Raw genomic sequence first — 15,318 nt, 5'->3', positions numbered from 1 at the left:
CTCCATTGTAGTACCACTATTTCTTGGTTTCCTGTCAAACCAAATTACAAATTAATATAGTGAGCAGAACTTTTTATACAGGCTTGTTGAAAAGTTGGATTTTACGAAGCAGTATTTCTTAAATTTGTTTTCTTTTTTATGTATAGATAAGAAAACCCTAAACTCGAAATGCATGTTTGAAAAATACTGTTTTAGGTAGTCTGCATAATTTTGTGCATTGCTATTTTAATGTGAATATTATTTAAAAGACAGTAATACATTAAGTGACATGAATTCTTTCTCATGTTTATGGTGGAAGTAGAAATTACTATCCTTCTTAAGTGGATTTGGGTTTTTTTTTTTGTAAGCGATGTTCTCCTGTAGTTCTGTACTGTCTGATTTTCTTTACCAGCGTGTCTCTCCTTGTAGTTTCTTGCATTGTTCTTAAATCAACGTAGATTCTCATGAGATTGTGCTTGGATTTATTTGCCCATGAGTTTACATTGCCCATCTGTAAAGATTAGTTGTCTATATTGACCTTCTTGCTGCTCTTTTTTTTTTTTTTTTTTTTTTTTTTGTAGTAGTAGCAGTTAACAATCCTGAAGAGCACAGTTTGGTTTCCAGAGTGTTACTCTGTAATGGCTTCCAAACCATTGTCTATTCCCTGTTTCAGATGAGACCAATTGTGAAATTATATTGCATCCCCGTACCATACATTGTATTTTTAACTGTTGACCATAGATCAACTTTGTTGGCAAAGATCAACTTGTTGCAGAGTTGATTGCATCTCTAACCTATACAGTCAGTAGAACTTATATGTGTAACTTTCAACAGTCTTAGCTGGAAGAACGAAACCACTCGGTTTGTAATTCATTCAAAATTAATACAAATAGCTATGGTGCCTATTTGACTTGAAGGTAGCACATGTATGTTATTAAGAAAAGCAAAGCATGCAACAGGAAACTTTCCTAAGAGATAAAAGAGAGAAAGTAACATGGGAAGATTTTGAATAATGAATGAATAAGATAAGTATATATTGCTAATAAATACTGGGGGGCTTTTCTGAAACACTGGGTATTTTTTAGATAGAATTTGGTTTTGTGATTGTTTGGATTATAAAAAATAGGGAGTCTTAGATCTAGATGAACTTTTCTTCCAGCACTGAAATTTTAAGAGTCTTTAAAGTTAAATGAGAAGTTATGATGTGAAGGAAAGAGCTTGGAGGCAGGAGGACTCCGTTGTTGGCAAGGAAATAAGAACTTAAGCTATTAAGAATAACTGAAATCTTGGCTATCCCAGGTTTATTAATGAGGCAGTGAAATTGCTAGTGAGGGGCCAGAAAATTTGGAGCTTTCAGTAATGTAATATGAAGTATGACATGCGCATAATGATCTTGTCAGGATCACGGAGATGTGGTGGGATGGCTTCTGTGACTGGATTGATGTAACAAAGGGATACCAGCTCTTTAGGAAGTACAGACTGGGAAGATGAGGAATGGGAGTTGCCCTTTATGTGAGAGAGCAGTTGGAATGCATGGAGCTCTGCCTGGGGATGAATAAGGAGCCATCTGAGAGCTTCTGGATTAGGATTAAAAAGAGGACAGGTAAAGGTGCCATTATAGTGGGTGTCTGATATGGGCTGCCTGACCAGGAGGAATAATCAGATGAGGTCCTCTACCGACAGAAGCAGCCTCATATTTGCAGGCCCTGGCCCTCATGGGCCTGATATATGCTGGAGGGACAACACGGCAGGACATAAGCAATCCAGGAGGTTCCTTGAGTTCATTGACAACTTCCTCCTCCAAGTGATAGAGGAGCCAGTGAAGAGGGATGTTTTGCTGGACCCTTATGCTCACCAACAACGAGGGGCTTGTTGGGAATGTGAAGGTCAAAGGCAGTCTTGGCTGCAGTGACCATGAGATGGTGGAGTTCAGGATCCTGAGGGGAGGGAGGAGAGTAAAAGCAAGCTCACAACCCTGGACTTAGGGAGATCGGATTTTGACTCGTTTTCAAGCAAGGTTGATTTAATGCTGTTAACAGGATGATAAATTTGGTTGGTAAGAGAAAATCTGAAGCTGCAGTAGGCTTTTATAAAGGGTATTGGCTTGGTAGCACCCTAGAAAAAAAGCGTTATAGAAAAAGAATACATCACAGGTTATACAAACTGAGATATAACTAACTGACCATTTCTCCAAAAGTAGTTGCAAGCACTGTAGAATGTGTTTGTGGGGTGGAAAGTGAGAAGCCATAAGGTAGGTTGTTTTTACTCCTGCATATGAGTTTAATGAGACTTACACTGGAGTGATGCATGGAAGTATGGATGTTCACACTATTAAAGATTTTTTTTTTTTTTTTTTTAAGAGCGGGAAAGGTTGCAAAAGGGGGTCACAGGAAGGATTCTAGTCCTTCCAAATGAAAGCTCATTCTTTTCAGATGGTCCTGTTACTTCTCCATCTTTTGGGCTTTTAAAAACATCGTTATAGTATGTTAAAGAAAAAAAGAACCCTGAAAACATGGTGTTTCTTCCTCATTGAACTATTTTTAATAATTCAGAAATGCAGACATAATTAGTGACTAGAAATCGAAGCTAGACTTTAAAAATGAAGAAGGATACTTTTTTTTTTAATGGTAGAGTAGATTTGGAACAAATGATCCAGTGGAGATTTCATCTCTTGAGTTCTAAAATCAAGGCTGGACAACTTTCTGGATGCTGTCATCCAATTCATGTTACTGGGCTCAATGTGTAGGCAAGTGGGTTAAAATCAAGGGCTGGGCTAGATGATTTGATGTTACTTTCTGACCTTAACCTCAGTGATTCCTTGAAGTGCTAGGGAAAGCAGCTGTAACAGAACTGATGATATGCTTTTAGAATGCATTTAAAGTTATATTGCTCGATGCTTGCAATTTACTTTAACCAGGTTGATGATTTATCAAAGCACTTACGTAGATAGGGCTGCCAGAACTTAGAACTTTACATTGCTGTCGAGGCTTGTTGTGTTTTGTAATGCCCAGTGTAAGCATCAAGTGTTGCTTGATTAAACTCTTTCAACACTGAATGCACTCTTTTTGCGAGGTGGATTTAGTAACTGCCAGCCCTGCAAAACATCTCTGTGATTCATTCCATTAAGACTGAATTGTTGCTGTTACTGAACATGTTCTGTGAGTCATGTACTGCTCTCCACTGCACTCAAGTTTGAGCACTGAAGAAAATCATGTTTTATAACAGGTCCCTCCAGCCACTCTCTTGTGATCATCTTGGTGTCATCATGCCTATTCCCATTTGTACTGGGCAGAGATGGCAGAAACAGTAATAGAATTTGACATACATGTCTCCCTCATTTGCCCTTTTCCACAAAAAAAGAAAAAATAAAAAAATTTGCCCTTCTCATCTTCATCTTTATCTTGCTTTGCCTTGGTTCAAGGGAACTATTGAAATAAGATTTTGAGGCTAGACCTGAGACTTGTTCAACAGTTTTGGAAGCAGTGCATAACCAGAGTAGAATCCAGGTCTCATACTTGGATGTAGCTTAACAGTGTTAAAAAAGTAAGTATGCAGTGTAGCTAAAGCCTGCAAATACTTTTGAGGAGCCATTTTTCCCATGTATTTTTCAAAATGAATGTTGCAGTAACAAGTCTGATACTGAAGACAGAAATGAGTAAAGGTAGCTACGTTATCACAGATTTGTTACAGCTATACTCGCATTGCGTAGGTAACGCGTATACATATTGTGGGTCAGTGTGCTTTCTGGGAAGTTGTGCTGAAATAAACCAACAGTATTTTTATTTGTTGAATGTATCTTTAGTACTTGTTGGAATAAAACTTTTTAGTAGTTTTGGAAATGGAGGGGGAGAGAGAGAGAGAGAGAGAAGAGGGAAAGCTAGCTGGAGATAAGCTCAAGTTGTCAAGATATCTTCTTCAGAAAAGTAATGATTTGACCCAAGTAGCAGCCTTGCCTAATCATATTTTTGAAAACAAATCAAAAGTGCAAGGGAGAGCTTGTTAGCATGATCTATTTTGGGTTGCTTTTGGCATCCTGACTGTGGTACAGTTCAGGAAGGAAGTATTTTCAAAATAATAATGCCCCACATGAGCTCTATTTAGCAATACCCTATAATCAAATATTTTATAGATCCATTGTGACAGATGGATGAACTTTCAGTCATTTGTAATCATTCACGCTTTTTTGTTTGTACATAACTGATTTAAAACTAGTACAGGAAGATTCTTTTTTTTTTTTTTTTTTTTTTAAAACAGGAGGAGGAAGATATCCCAATTCTATTGCTAGAGACTCAAGTTTCAATTAAATCACCTTGAACAAATAACATGCTTCAGATCATGTGTTAGAATAGTACACTATTCTAACACATGATAGTGTGTTAGAATATAACACATAATAGTACACTCCTACAGTACTTTAATTTATATTTGATTGATGGAGAAATTAGCATCTTAAAAAGCTAATGTTGACAACACAACCTGCCAAGAATATCCTTTTTTACCTTTGTTCTTTCTTTGCCCCTCTCTCTTTTGTTAACTATAATTTCTAGTACCTTTTTAACCTGTCAAGTTAGTTTTTGACTTACATATATCGTCTTAAGAGAAAATATTCCTACTGACTAATCATCACTTTGAATACCATGTACATGGAATTTTTAGATGAGATCCAAATGAATGAGTTTCGTGTGTAAGAGAACAAGAAAATGTGCATTCATCTATTTAGTAAAATGTACTACTCTGCTTTGTCTATGGAAAATGTTTATGATAAAAAAAATGGTTTAAAAAAAAAAAACCCTCAGCTGCAGCTTGTATGTTGGGAAAATTTTGTGAACTAAGCTTACAGATAAATAAACACTTACATTATAGAATATAAATTTAAATAGTAAGTAGAAAGGTGTGGATAACTAAATTGAATGACAGTGTAATAAAAAGTTCAGTTAGTCTAGTGAGACTTTCTTTCAACACACAGCTATTTATTTGGGCAAATTAGTTTTATCAATCAGTATGTATATAAATAATTTTTCTAGCTGGAATTTTTTTTTATATACCTAAAACCAATGATTTTTTCAGCTCATCCGTAGGAAGGTCTTCTCACTTGAATCAGACTGTGTGGCTGTTTTCATGTGCCTTTTAGACTGGGTGAATAGCATTCACCAGAGGAAAAGTCCCCTGGTGAATTTTAGGTATTGTTTGGAGGTCCCCAGAATTTTGGCTTCATGACATGCTTCTCTCTGCTCTGAGTTTATGGGATTGTATTTTCTTTTATGTAAACTTCTCAAAAGTTTATCTGTCTTTGCAGATTGTTAAGCATACTCAAGGTGCTAAAATGTGAAAGCTCAGCTATAGTAAGTGCCCCTGCTATTTGTCACAGTGTCCTCCCTCACAAAAAAACTGGGATTGTCAACTATCTCAAATTTAGTAATTCTCTCAATGTCATGCTGTCACATTTTTATCTGCATCCTATAAAATTACATGAATGTAAGTAGCACAGATAACTCTAATTACAGATGACTGTAATTAGCCTAGGAAATAATGCGAGTGTTAACTATAAATATTAAACTTTAAACATTTTCACTTCTTTTACTAGAAATAGTCTTAAAAACTCTTGAGTCTTTCTAGTAAACATTTAATTTCCTGTCCTTAGGATCAGTCTAGGATTTTTTGACTCCAGTGTTACTTTTTTTTTTCCTTTTTGTTTTTTTGGTCAGAAATAACAGGTACACTTAAGTAAAACTCGCTCTCGGTTGAAGTGATCTCCAACACGAAATTATTTTTTATCATGAGGACAGTATCCAATATACATTTGTAGTGTAACTTTGTGATTTGAGCAATGATTTTGGTTTTTTTTCCAGAGAAGACAGTCCTTAATATATAATTTTTAATGTACTTTCAACTCTGTTCTTTTAGGTAACTTTTGAAATGCACAAAGAGAGTCTTTCTCAAATGTACAGGGAGTACCAAGGGAAAGGAGGTGAAGGGAGTGGAATGTGTTCTTCAGCTCCAATTAGAACAATCTCTGGAGTTAGCAAAGAAGCTGAAACCAAGAGAAAGCAACAATGTTTGGAGTTAAAAGAAGATGCTACTGCTCCTTCCTGTGTTGTTGATGGTGATATGGAGTGCAGTACTGAAAAAAAAGAGACAAATATCTCATCAGATGGTGACCAACAAACTCTTTCCGTGTCTAATCATAGGGAGGAGTTAGAGGGGGAAGACAGGGAGACTACACAGGATTTAAAAGCAGTGTCTTGTGTGGAATTTTCTCCAGAACCAGAAGCAATAAAGCCCAGTGTTTCAGAAATCAGTACTGGAATAGCTGAAGCAATTGAAGATTCTCTGAGCAAAGCTGACAAGCTTGTGGAAGAAACAGTAGCTGTCACTGCTGCGTCTTTAGCAATGCAAACTACTTTGGAAGGAGAAACTCCTGAAAGTCCAGAAAGGCTGAAAAAATCAACAGTAGAGGTGGAAGATGAAGATGACTTTGTTGATTTGAAAGAGGAAAGTAGTATGCCTTTACCTTCAGAAGAGTTTGCAGAAACGAGCAAGGAACATAGCCCTAATGAAAGTGAAGTGACAAAGCAGGAAAAAGCAATAGAGAAGCAACCTGAATCTGTGCTTTTAAAATCTGAAGATAGTGAAGGTGTGGATGGGAAAAATCAAGAACTGACTTCTTTACCAGAAACAGTGAGTTCTGCAGTTCGAGAAGTAGCGACTCAACTGGATTCAGAAGGGAAGAAGAAGCTGGAGGAAGAAAAGGTTCTTTTTGGTGAAACCAAATCAGCTGAAGAAAATGCAAATGCACGTATGTCAGAGCCTGCTGGAGCCTCTGACAAAAGAATCGCCAAGCTTGATGTTTCTAGTGTTGCATCAGATACAGAAAAACTGGAACTGAAAGCTAACGCATGTCTAGAAGCACCTCTGCCCGCCAGATCCATACCTGAGGTAAATTCTACCTGTCCTTCATCTGTCTAGCTTAAAAATAAAAGTAAGTTCTTACTTTATGAGATTTTTGAAAAAGTGTGCCCATACACATTTTGGGGATTTTAATGTGTGTGGATTTTGTGAGTTATCTAAAGAATACTTTCAACCCTCGATTAAAATAGCCATAATTCTTACTAATGTGTGTACCGAGAAGTCTCCAAGATTTTATTCTTTGTACATCCACTTATGGATGCTGATGGAGACTGAGTATTTGGCTAGATGGACACTTCATCTGTGTTGGTACTTCTGTTCTTAAGTTTGAAGAATTGAAAGAAACACACATATGTTCTGAGAGGATTTTATCTAGAATTTCTTCTGCTTCTTTACTCAACCACCCTTTTAGTCTTTTCAGTCTGGTCTCTTATAATCTCAACTCTTACAATTATTGAGAAGCGAACATTGTTTGTGCAGAAAAAAAAATAGCACTCAGTTTCTTTCATATCCTAATGGAGCTTGTGAAAATATTTTTTACACTAACTACTCTGCAGGAGGTACACTAATATATATATATATATATTTGAAATTATAAAATTTGATAGGATTGTCACTCCATCATGTCAGCCTGCCTTTTTTTGTGCAAGTGTAATTTAAAACTGGGCTTTTGTTGCATGCTGCCAGTGCTCCACCCCTCTAGTCTTTAGTTTCTAACTCAACTTCTCATGGTTAAATAGTCATGTATCTGAGTACTTCCCTTCTGCAGAGTTACCTGCTAATGGATGCTCTTCATTCTGCACCATTCTTCCTTAAAGGAGGAAAACCACTGTCTACAGCAACATATACTCCCCCTGTGGTAAGGTTGGGTTGCTGCTTGTATATGCCTAGAGTGACAGGTGTGGTAGTGCAGCTGTAGACTAGTTTGTAGGTGTGGTATATCCAGTAAATAACATTTGTGTAATAGTTTTAGCTTTTTTGTAACCATGTACACAGTCTAAACTTGACGAATATCTAAAATCTCAAGTCTATTAAATGCATTTTAGTGTATGCCATGGAAGCTAATAACGAGTGTGTGTTGGTTGGTTTTTTTTTGTTTTTTGTCTGCAAACTGTGTATTCAGACCTCAAGGCAGCAAGATTCTTCAGGACAGGAGCTAGCTGCTACATCAGATGGGCAGAGAAGAGACTCTAGGTCAACTGTCTTCCGTATTCCTGAGTTTAAGTGGTCACTGATGCATCAGCGCTTGCTCACAGACTTACTCTTTTCCATAGAAACAGATATACAGATGTGGAGAAGGTAAACTTCTATGCTTTATATGGAATGATCTAGATTGGCATTTCAATTATAATTAATTCGAGATTTTGTGGAAACAGCATCAGAGTTGCTCTTTAACTTTGAATTCTGCACATCTGGTATTTTACTCATTCAGTAGCCTTACTTATTTTGTGACCCATACCCAAATATTCTCAGATTTTTTTTTTTTTTTAAGGCTCTTTACAGACTTAAATGTGTATTGGTTGAGGGCCTGCACATATATTTTGAAATCCTGGCTACATTTAAGTCAATGGCAGTCTTGCTCTTTTTATCGGACCATGATTTTCATGTTCCTAATGTATGTAAGGGCCTGCATCTTTTATTAGTATCTAAATATGGACTCAAAAATAATCTATCCCAAACAGTATTTATTACTTCTGCATTTACACACACCATGTTGCTGCTTTGATAGGGTTCTGTGAACACAGAGGTGTTCTATGCATTCAAAAATGAACTTGTAACGGGGATCTGGAATGTGATCATCATGATGAATTTAGTTAAAAAAAAAAAAAAAGATGCAACTTTGAAAACAGTGGTAATTCTTCATTTTAATGTTAAGATTTAATAACTTAAATAAGAGTGGTGTCTATTATTAGCTTGTAGTAGTGAATGTCAAATTTAAATTGAACCATATAGCTATACTGACCCAATAAAAAGGAATGTAAGGATGAAGAAATAGAGTATTTAAGTGATTAAAATGATTTAAAGTGAGGTGAATTTTTGTCTGACTATAATTTTTAGAATGTGATTAAATTAACCTCTCCGGACATCATCAGATATACCTAAAATGTATTTTTAGTTTAGGTTCTGTTTTGAAAATCTATTTCCATGTTTAACAGGATTTAAGTTTTTGTGTTTTGTTGATTTTTAATTTCTCTGAGAAGCCCTTAGTATTTGCTTTATTTTTCCAAAGATTTAAGTTCAAATCTAGTTTACACTTCCAGGAAACTTTATTGTATTGCCTGATACAGTAACTTTTGCTATAGCAAGTAATCATAGACCAGCCTATAATATATCCGTATCCAACTGATGGTTAACACACATCTTGATGTTTTTAGCAAGCTATGATCTGGAGAGGTTTAAGAACAGAAAGGAAAGGTAGTTTTAGATTTAGATTAAGGTACAACAGTTGACCCTTACGGTCATGTGATATTTGCTGCCCCACTGCTAACTGTCTGGTTTTAATTTTATGAAAGCATAAAGATGCTAAATTTTTTTTTTTTTTTTTTTTTTTTTTTTGGACAGCCATTCTACAAAAACTGTGATGGACTTTGTGAATAGCAGTGACAATGTCATATTTGTGCACAACACAATTCACCTCATCTCTCAAGTGATGGACAACATGATCATGGCTTGTGGTGGTATATTGCCGTTGCTTTCTGCTGCCACATCTGCTACTGTAAGAAATCTCTTTCTTATTTGAAAATTTCTCTTGTGGGAGGATACCTTTCTTTATGCATTGTATTAACTATTGTATCTGTCCTTTGGGAAACAGGAATGCATGTGGGATATTTCCACAAGCATCTCTTTCCTCCCTTTGCTACCTCCCTGCTTTCCCTAAGATAAATTGGATGCCTACCCTCTTTGCCTGAAGACATAAAAAGAAGTTGCCTAGCTTCGTTGTCCCACAGTGGTCTAGAATGGGATTAAATCCCAATACTAATGATTGTTCCTAGAATATGACTACTTACTGCTTTTGAATGTGACTGAAAATGGACTTCCAGCATACATTTTTCTTCATTCAAGTTGTAGGAATATCGCCTTTGTGAAGAAGTAAACGTTGCTTTCAATTTTTCTCTGTGTAGCATGAATTGGAGAATATTGAACCAACTCAAGGACTTTCAATAGAAGCATCTTTAACATTTCTCCAGAGATTAATCAACCTTGTGGATGTGCTAATTTTTGCAAGCTCTCTTGGTTTCACTGAAATTGAGTCTGAGAAAAATATGTCATCTGGAGGAATTCTGCGACAATGTCTTCGTCTGGGTAAGCAAATAAAACCACTTAATGAACATAGGAGCTTGCTGTTGTTGAAGAGTTAGCAATTGTTAGCCTTATTTTCTTTCTGTCCTTTTTTTGTTAAATCAAGATCAAATTAACCAAAGAAACATTGGGATCTTTTACTATTTTACTGTTACTGTATTCTGCAATGCATATACACGGGGTTCTTTTCCTCTTTAAGAAGTTTAAATAAAATAAATGACTTAAGTTTAGTAGCCTGACTGTGGATGCATGTTTTCATTTTATCCATGAAGATATTTCTTTTGCCAAAGTTCCCCAAACAGTCAAGGCTGAGAATATAGCAGCTTTAAGAAAAAGAAATTTGGTACTATATACAAAAACATGAACGTATACAATACGTAGAAAAGAGGTTTAAATCTTGAGGTCAGTAGATGAAGGTATGGTGAAAACTAGAGATGTAAATTTCTAAAGAGTAGGGTTCAAATTGGGCAGTAGTTGTATCCAGTATTCAAGTGTAAAAGAAAGTGGTCGTTACCTAAAAAAGTAATGACTCTTCTGGAAATGAGAACATACAAGATTGTAGCTGGGGTCAGTTAGTTAATACAGGAGGAGAGTATTCATGCTAGTTGCATGCTGTCAGACTTTTTGTAATGAAAAGTTTAATTTGCATGAGTGCCATAGCAGCTCAGAGCCTCAACAGTAACTAGCCTTCCTCTCCCTTTCTAGGCAATTAAAACTTTGTGCAGGTAGAACAAGATTTGTGGGATGCAAACAGGTATAGAGGTGGGGTTAGTTCTTTTTTCCTTTGAAAATAATATTAGAAGATGAAACAGGTACAATTGTGAAGCTTAAAAAATAAATCGTGTAACTTCAGAACATTTAGTCCAAGACGAACAGAGCATTGTGAAGCAAGCATTGTCATTTGTTTCACTAGTGTATCACTTGTCTTTCTTCCTTGCTAGTCTGTGAAATTTAGCTGTCTTCACCCTCCCTGCCCCATGGTTGTATGCATGGTAAAATTTCAATGAGGGATGCTAACTTACTCACTTTGAAGTATCTGTTAGATATAGCATACATGTTCTAATAGTTTAGTATTAATTATTAGTTATAAATTATTAAAGAATTTTGAGCATTGTTTTGCAACTATTTAAAATGTATGGAAGCAAAATATCATTTTACTTGTGTGCTTAAACTTTTTAGTTTAAGTGATAAACAGAAATGTATTACACATCTCTCTAAGGGATATAAACAATACTGTTTCCCAGAGTAATTCTTAACATTTCTTTTCCTTTCAAGTATGTGCAGTGGCAGTAAGAAATTGCTTGGAGTGTCAGCAGCGTGCACAGATGAAGCCTATCGGAGACATTGGGAAGAACCAAAAAACAGTGCAGGGCTTTCTAGGAACAGGAAAGTCTGCAGCAAAGGCAAGTATAAGGAACACAGAAGTCAGTAATTATTACTCTGTACAGAGGAATAAGTTTTTAAATTTATACCTGCACCACTGATACTTTCATAGAGCTGAAGGGCATAAACACTGGAAGTCCCGAAATAGTTTTTCCAAGATGGGAATTTAACATTTAAATATGTAACCTTCCACAGTGAAATAAATCTGTCACAAGAATTTGCCAGATTTTTTTTTTTCCTTTAAAGATGAAATGCATATCTGATCTTTGTGCTCTAGTTATGACACCATGATGTACAGTGGGTGATTGTACACACTTAATGATTCTTGGTAGAATGCTTTTAAAGACAGAATCTGAAACAATTGCTTTTTTTTTTTTTTTAATAGAGTCCAGTGGACATTGTGACTGGTGGCATTTCTCCAATACGAGACCATGACAGACTTCTGCAGGATATGGATATTAATCGACTTCGAGCAGTGGTGTTCAGAGATATAGTAAGTTACAAATCATGTTGTTTTCTTTGTAGCTAGATTTCTGCATATATCTATTTGCTGAACACTTGCTATGTGTTACGCAGTCTGGCTAAATTGAAGTTACAAAAACTGAATGCTGCTTACGGTAATTAGGAACACATAATACTCTGCAGCTGTTGTAGTGTTTAGGATTGGAAAGAGGGAGAGGTGAAAATCGCTGCCTGCTGATCAGGCTCTTTGGTGTGTTCCTAAGAGCTGATTCTCTGGAATTCTGCCTATTGTATATTAAATATGTTGTGCTTAGTACAAATATATACTTTCACATGCTGTATGTAGACAAACTGTATTTATGTATGCTATGTATCATAAAGATGTGTACATATACTTTTTGAAAAATGAGTAGCTTTCTAGCTAATTAGAAATCAGAGGTCATCTCTAATTCCTTTACTTCCCCTCAGAGGAACCAATTTGTGCATGTGCTGTAAATATGCATATGTTTTTTTTTTAGTCTTGAATTGACTAAAAATATTTTTGCCCTATGTCAGCAACTTTATAGCTGATATTGAGGAAATTGAGATTGATTGCTTAAAAAAAAACCAACAAAAAAAACAACCTCTGTAAGCAAATACAGCAGCTGTAATGGCTATGAGTCATTGGTGGCTACAAGCTTGGACACCAGAACTTATTTTACAATAATTGGACTATTTAGCAAGTATAATGATTTACACAGTGACTTTTGTTCTATCCAGAATAGTGAAGGATCTTTGGTTTTTATCTTTACAGCAATTATTGATTGAAACAAGCTTCTTTCAACCCCTACTTCAGTATTAGTATGCAAAAGAGTAACAGGAAGTGAATCTTCTGTACTGGTGGCAACTAAAATAATCCTAATGATGCAGGCTTCAAGAACAAGCCCATCTCATGTACTCATTTTTTCTTTAAAAAAAAAACAATATACACACACAACCTCTGCTTTTTTTGCATATCTAATCCACCAGGTTTTCTGTTTCACAAATAAACGTAAAATAATGCAATAACTCTGCTTTTTGGCTACTGTGTTGAGCTGTGGAGAAAAAGTAGACTTTAAACGGTCTGTTTTTGAATAGGTTTTTATCTGAGCTGCTTATACTTGTGTCTAAATATTTTATGTTTGATTTGCATGCAGTTTCTTACATTGTGTTCAGCACATAGAATTGTGATTGGCATGATTTGAACCTGTATAGGAGGAACTCAGGTGGATTCCACTTAAGCACCAGTAGTAGTACTTCCAGTAGTATATGGACTTCATTTCAAGGAGTTCTACAAATATAGCAGGTTAAAAACAAGGAAGGGGTGGTGCTCATTCACTGGATCACAACTTTATTAAGTACAGTTGGAAACTGTCTTGCAAAAATTCATCTAGCAAGAAAATTCTTTGTAATCCTTACCATTGTAGAGGACTTGAATCAATCTTGCACTGTGCTTGCCTGATGCTAACCTGTTATTAGCTTACTGTTTCTGTCTTGTTCTATGAGAGTCAAGGATTTGGGTTGAGCCAAGGGGAATATAGGTTGTTTCTTCAGCGTAACAGATAGGATCCAGCTATGTTGTCTAGTTCTTAATAGAGAACTTCTCATAAACTTCTCCCAGTATAGCTTATTCAAGAACTCTTCATGGAACGTGGGGCTTCAGTAGGCACTACAATTGTGATAAAATGAGCTTTATAGTTTAACTTACTTTCTTGAACTGCTCAGAAGGAAAAAATTGAATGCTACCTGAGTGCTTATGTAAATGAGGGGGAAAAAACCCTCAAATACCCTTTCTCTTACTGACTGGTCGGTGAGGATCCAAATATTCAGTTCTCCTGTGATCCCAAAGTGTACAAAGCTTTTCTTCCTTCAACAGCTGAAGGGGACAGGCTTAGGCTAAATTATAATGTCTAGTCAGATCTGGGACGTGGCTCTTTCTTCCGTTTCACTAGGAGTGACTGAGTACTCTGTGGAGGTACCTGGAATACTTCATGTTAAGATTTGTTTTTAAGATTTTCTTAAAATCTCTTCATAAAGTTACAGATGTAATGCAAATGCATATTTGCCAATTCTTGTTTAAATTGTACTTAGTACAGTACATCTATCTGGACAATCTGATTATGAAATAAAATCTTAACACTGGTTCTGGAATTTGTTCCACTTCCTTCATTAATGTGTAATAGTTTATAAATGCTTTTACAGTTTTGTTGACTACGCTTGCCTGGTTGTACTTCACAGCAAATGCTGTTAATATCTTGGCACATTTGAGGAAATGTAAATAAATAAAGGGGACCTAGTCCCTGCACTAATTTGAAACATGTAGTCAAAACACACAACCTTAGTCAAAGTTGTCATATTTATAAATTAAAGGATTAGTGCCACTTGAATACAATTTCTGTATTCCCTAGCTTTATAGGTGAGACAAACTGTGACTAGAGAATATTGTTCTTCCATTGTTGACATATCAGCTTACTCTCAGTCTGTTTATGGCAGTGCTGGGCATACTTTACAGAAAATAAACATGCTGCTGAAATTGTAATGGAAAAATCTGTATGTGTGTCCTTTTTTTTACAGGAGGATAGTAAACAGGCTCAGTTTTTGGCTTTGGCTGTTGTATATTTTATTTCTGTGCTCATGGTTTCGAAATACAGAGATATACTGGAACCCCAAAATGAAAGACGACCACCAAACCATAGCCAGTCATTCAAGGAATCGGATAATGAAAATAATGAAACTCCTGCTACAGGTGAACTGTTAATTATTTTGCCAAATGAAGTAATGTGGCTTATGCATCTTAAAATTCTGTAGAAGTCCATGTGAGATTACATAGAATTACGCACACTGTAAACTCTTAAATAAACAGCATTATACTATTCAGCTTGCCTCGGTATTTGTGTGTATTTTTTTCTGATCTGAGAAGAACCTAATCTATTTTTGATTTTGCTGTGTAGAGATGGTTAATCTCACTGAAGTAGCTAAGTATTCACAAACGCGTGTTGCAGAAACATTACTGTTTTGCATAAGGTTAAGTATGCATAAGTGTAGATCGGCAGCTTTTTTGTTTCCGCTATAAGATTTCGTTCTCCTATTCTTCTTTAGGACAATTAATGTATTTTAGTTCTTTGACGACTGAGTCAATGTCTTCTATCTCCTTGTCTCAATTTTTGGATGTTATAACTTTTCAAGCTTCTCAGAAATAAGAAGGAAATTTTTCTGTTCTAAGTTTCCTATTAAATACTTATAGGTAATACTAAATCTTTACATAGGCAA

The 15,318-nt window shown here is 35.8% G+C and overlaps 1 protein-coding gene across 1 annotated transcript in view; it reads left to right on the top strand.

The window, feature by feature from the left end:
• Window positions 1-15,318, top strand: part of LRBA (LPS responsive beige-like anchor protein) — a 416,862-nt gene that overhangs the window by 76,233 nt on the left and 325,311 nt on the right. Inside the window, exons 22-28 of the mRNA XM_082315661.1 lie at window positions 5,884-6,915; window positions 8,009-8,184; window positions 9,448-9,601; window positions 10,008-10,188; window positions 11,461-11,588; window positions 11,954-12,061; window positions 14,623-14,794. Coding sequence (XP_082171787.1) covers window positions 5,884-6,915; window positions 8,009-8,184; window positions 9,448-9,601; window positions 10,008-10,188; window positions 11,461-11,588; window positions 11,954-12,061; window positions 14,623-14,794 — 1,951 coding nt within the window. The remainder of the gene's footprint in view (window positions 1-5,883; window positions 6,916-8,008; window positions 8,185-9,447; window positions 9,602-10,007; window positions 10,189-11,460; window positions 11,589-11,953; window positions 12,062-14,622; window positions 14,795-15,318) is intronic.

The sequence above is a fragment of the Platalea leucorodia genome (genome assembly GCF_965183815.1).
Source record: "Platalea leucorodia genome assembly, chromosome: 6".
Classification (NCBI taxonomy): Eukaryota; Metazoa; Chordata; class Aves; order Pelecaniformes; family Threskiornithidae; genus Platalea; species Platalea leucorodia.
The sequence above is the reverse complement of the archived record's forward strand: the minus strand, read 5'-3'. Positions and strand labels throughout refer to the sequence as shown.